The following is a 978-nucleotide window of genomic DNA, read 5'->3' on the forward strand; positions in this document are numbered from 1 at the left end:
TTTTCTTCGATCTGGAAACGTCGGCTCTGCACGCCGAAGACAGACCCAAGGTCACCGAACTGTGCCTGATCGCCGTACACAGGTCCAGCGTCGAGAGCTCGGGCACCGCGCCGAGGGTGATGGACAAGCTGACGCTCTGCGTGTATCCCAACAAAGAAATCTCCCCGATCGCTTCGAATCTGACTGGTCTCCACAATGCTCTTATGCTGGATAACGACAAGCGACCCTTCGACGTCCAAGTTTGCGAGTCGATATGCGCCTTCCTCGGCAGACAGGCAAAACCAGTGTGTATGGTCGCTCACAACGGATACGAATTCGACTTCAAGCTGCTCCGGACGGAATTCGACCGTCTCGGACGTTCTCTACCTCCCGACCTGCTGTGTTGCGATTCCCTGTTGGCTTTTCGTGAACTGGAAGGTGCTGATTGGAAAGCGTGGAAAAGGCCGAGGAGGTCGTACGCCCTGCAGAAGATGTTCGTCCGGACTTTTGGAGTGAAACCCAGAAACGTTCACGGTGCTGAATCTGACGTGATCACTTTACTCAAACTTGTGCTCAACCGAGGAAACGCAGTGTGCCGGTGGATGGATGAGCACGCGACGAGGTGGACGGACGTTCAGCAATATTACGTCCCGAAAAAGATCGAGGATAAGGTAAAATGAATTTTTTTCTCTCTCTTTGTTAACGTTTTTCTTTTATGTATATAATTATTGAATTTAGTTTTTTTTTTCCTTTGTTTTTATTTTACTTTTTTTCGGTTGACTCATGATATGATTGCACAACATAGACAACGTAATTCAAACATCATTGCGGTGGCGCAGCATTTATTCGTTAAATTCGTAGAAATTAATCAAACATTGTATTTTTTTTTTGTTCTTGCAGATACATGTAGAACCATCTTCGAACAGTCCGATAGTGTAGTGAAAAGCAGACGTTCGATATCTTCGCATCCAGCCTTATTCGCTAGTGTATAAGAGACAG

General features: G+C 46.6%; 1 protein-coding gene across 1 annotated transcript; it reads left to right on the forward strand.

Annotated features, from left to right (window-relative positions):
* The first annotated feature begins 103 nt into the window (after positions 1-103).
* On the forward strand, positions 104-963 carry LOC117122731 (three prime repair exonuclease 2-like). The gene is made up of 2 exons (XM_033268428.1): positions 104-650; positions 880-963. The coding sequence occupies exons 1-2, from the start codon at positions 120-122 to the stop codon at positions 916-918; spliced, it is 570 nt and encodes a 189-aa protein (XP_033124319.1). The 5' UTR covers positions 104-119; the 3' UTR covers positions 919-963.
* Positions 964-978: the final 15 nt, after the last annotated feature.

The sequence above is a fragment of the Anneissia japonica genome, unplaced genomic scaffold, assembly GCF_011630105.1.
Source record: "Anneissia japonica isolate Jap-2015-1 unplaced genomic scaffold, ASM1163010v1 scaffold15248_len30654_cov148, whole genome shotgun sequence".
In the NCBI taxonomy this organism is placed as follows: Eukaryota; Metazoa; Echinodermata; class Crinoidea; order Comatulida; family Comatulidae; genus Anneissia; species Anneissia japonica.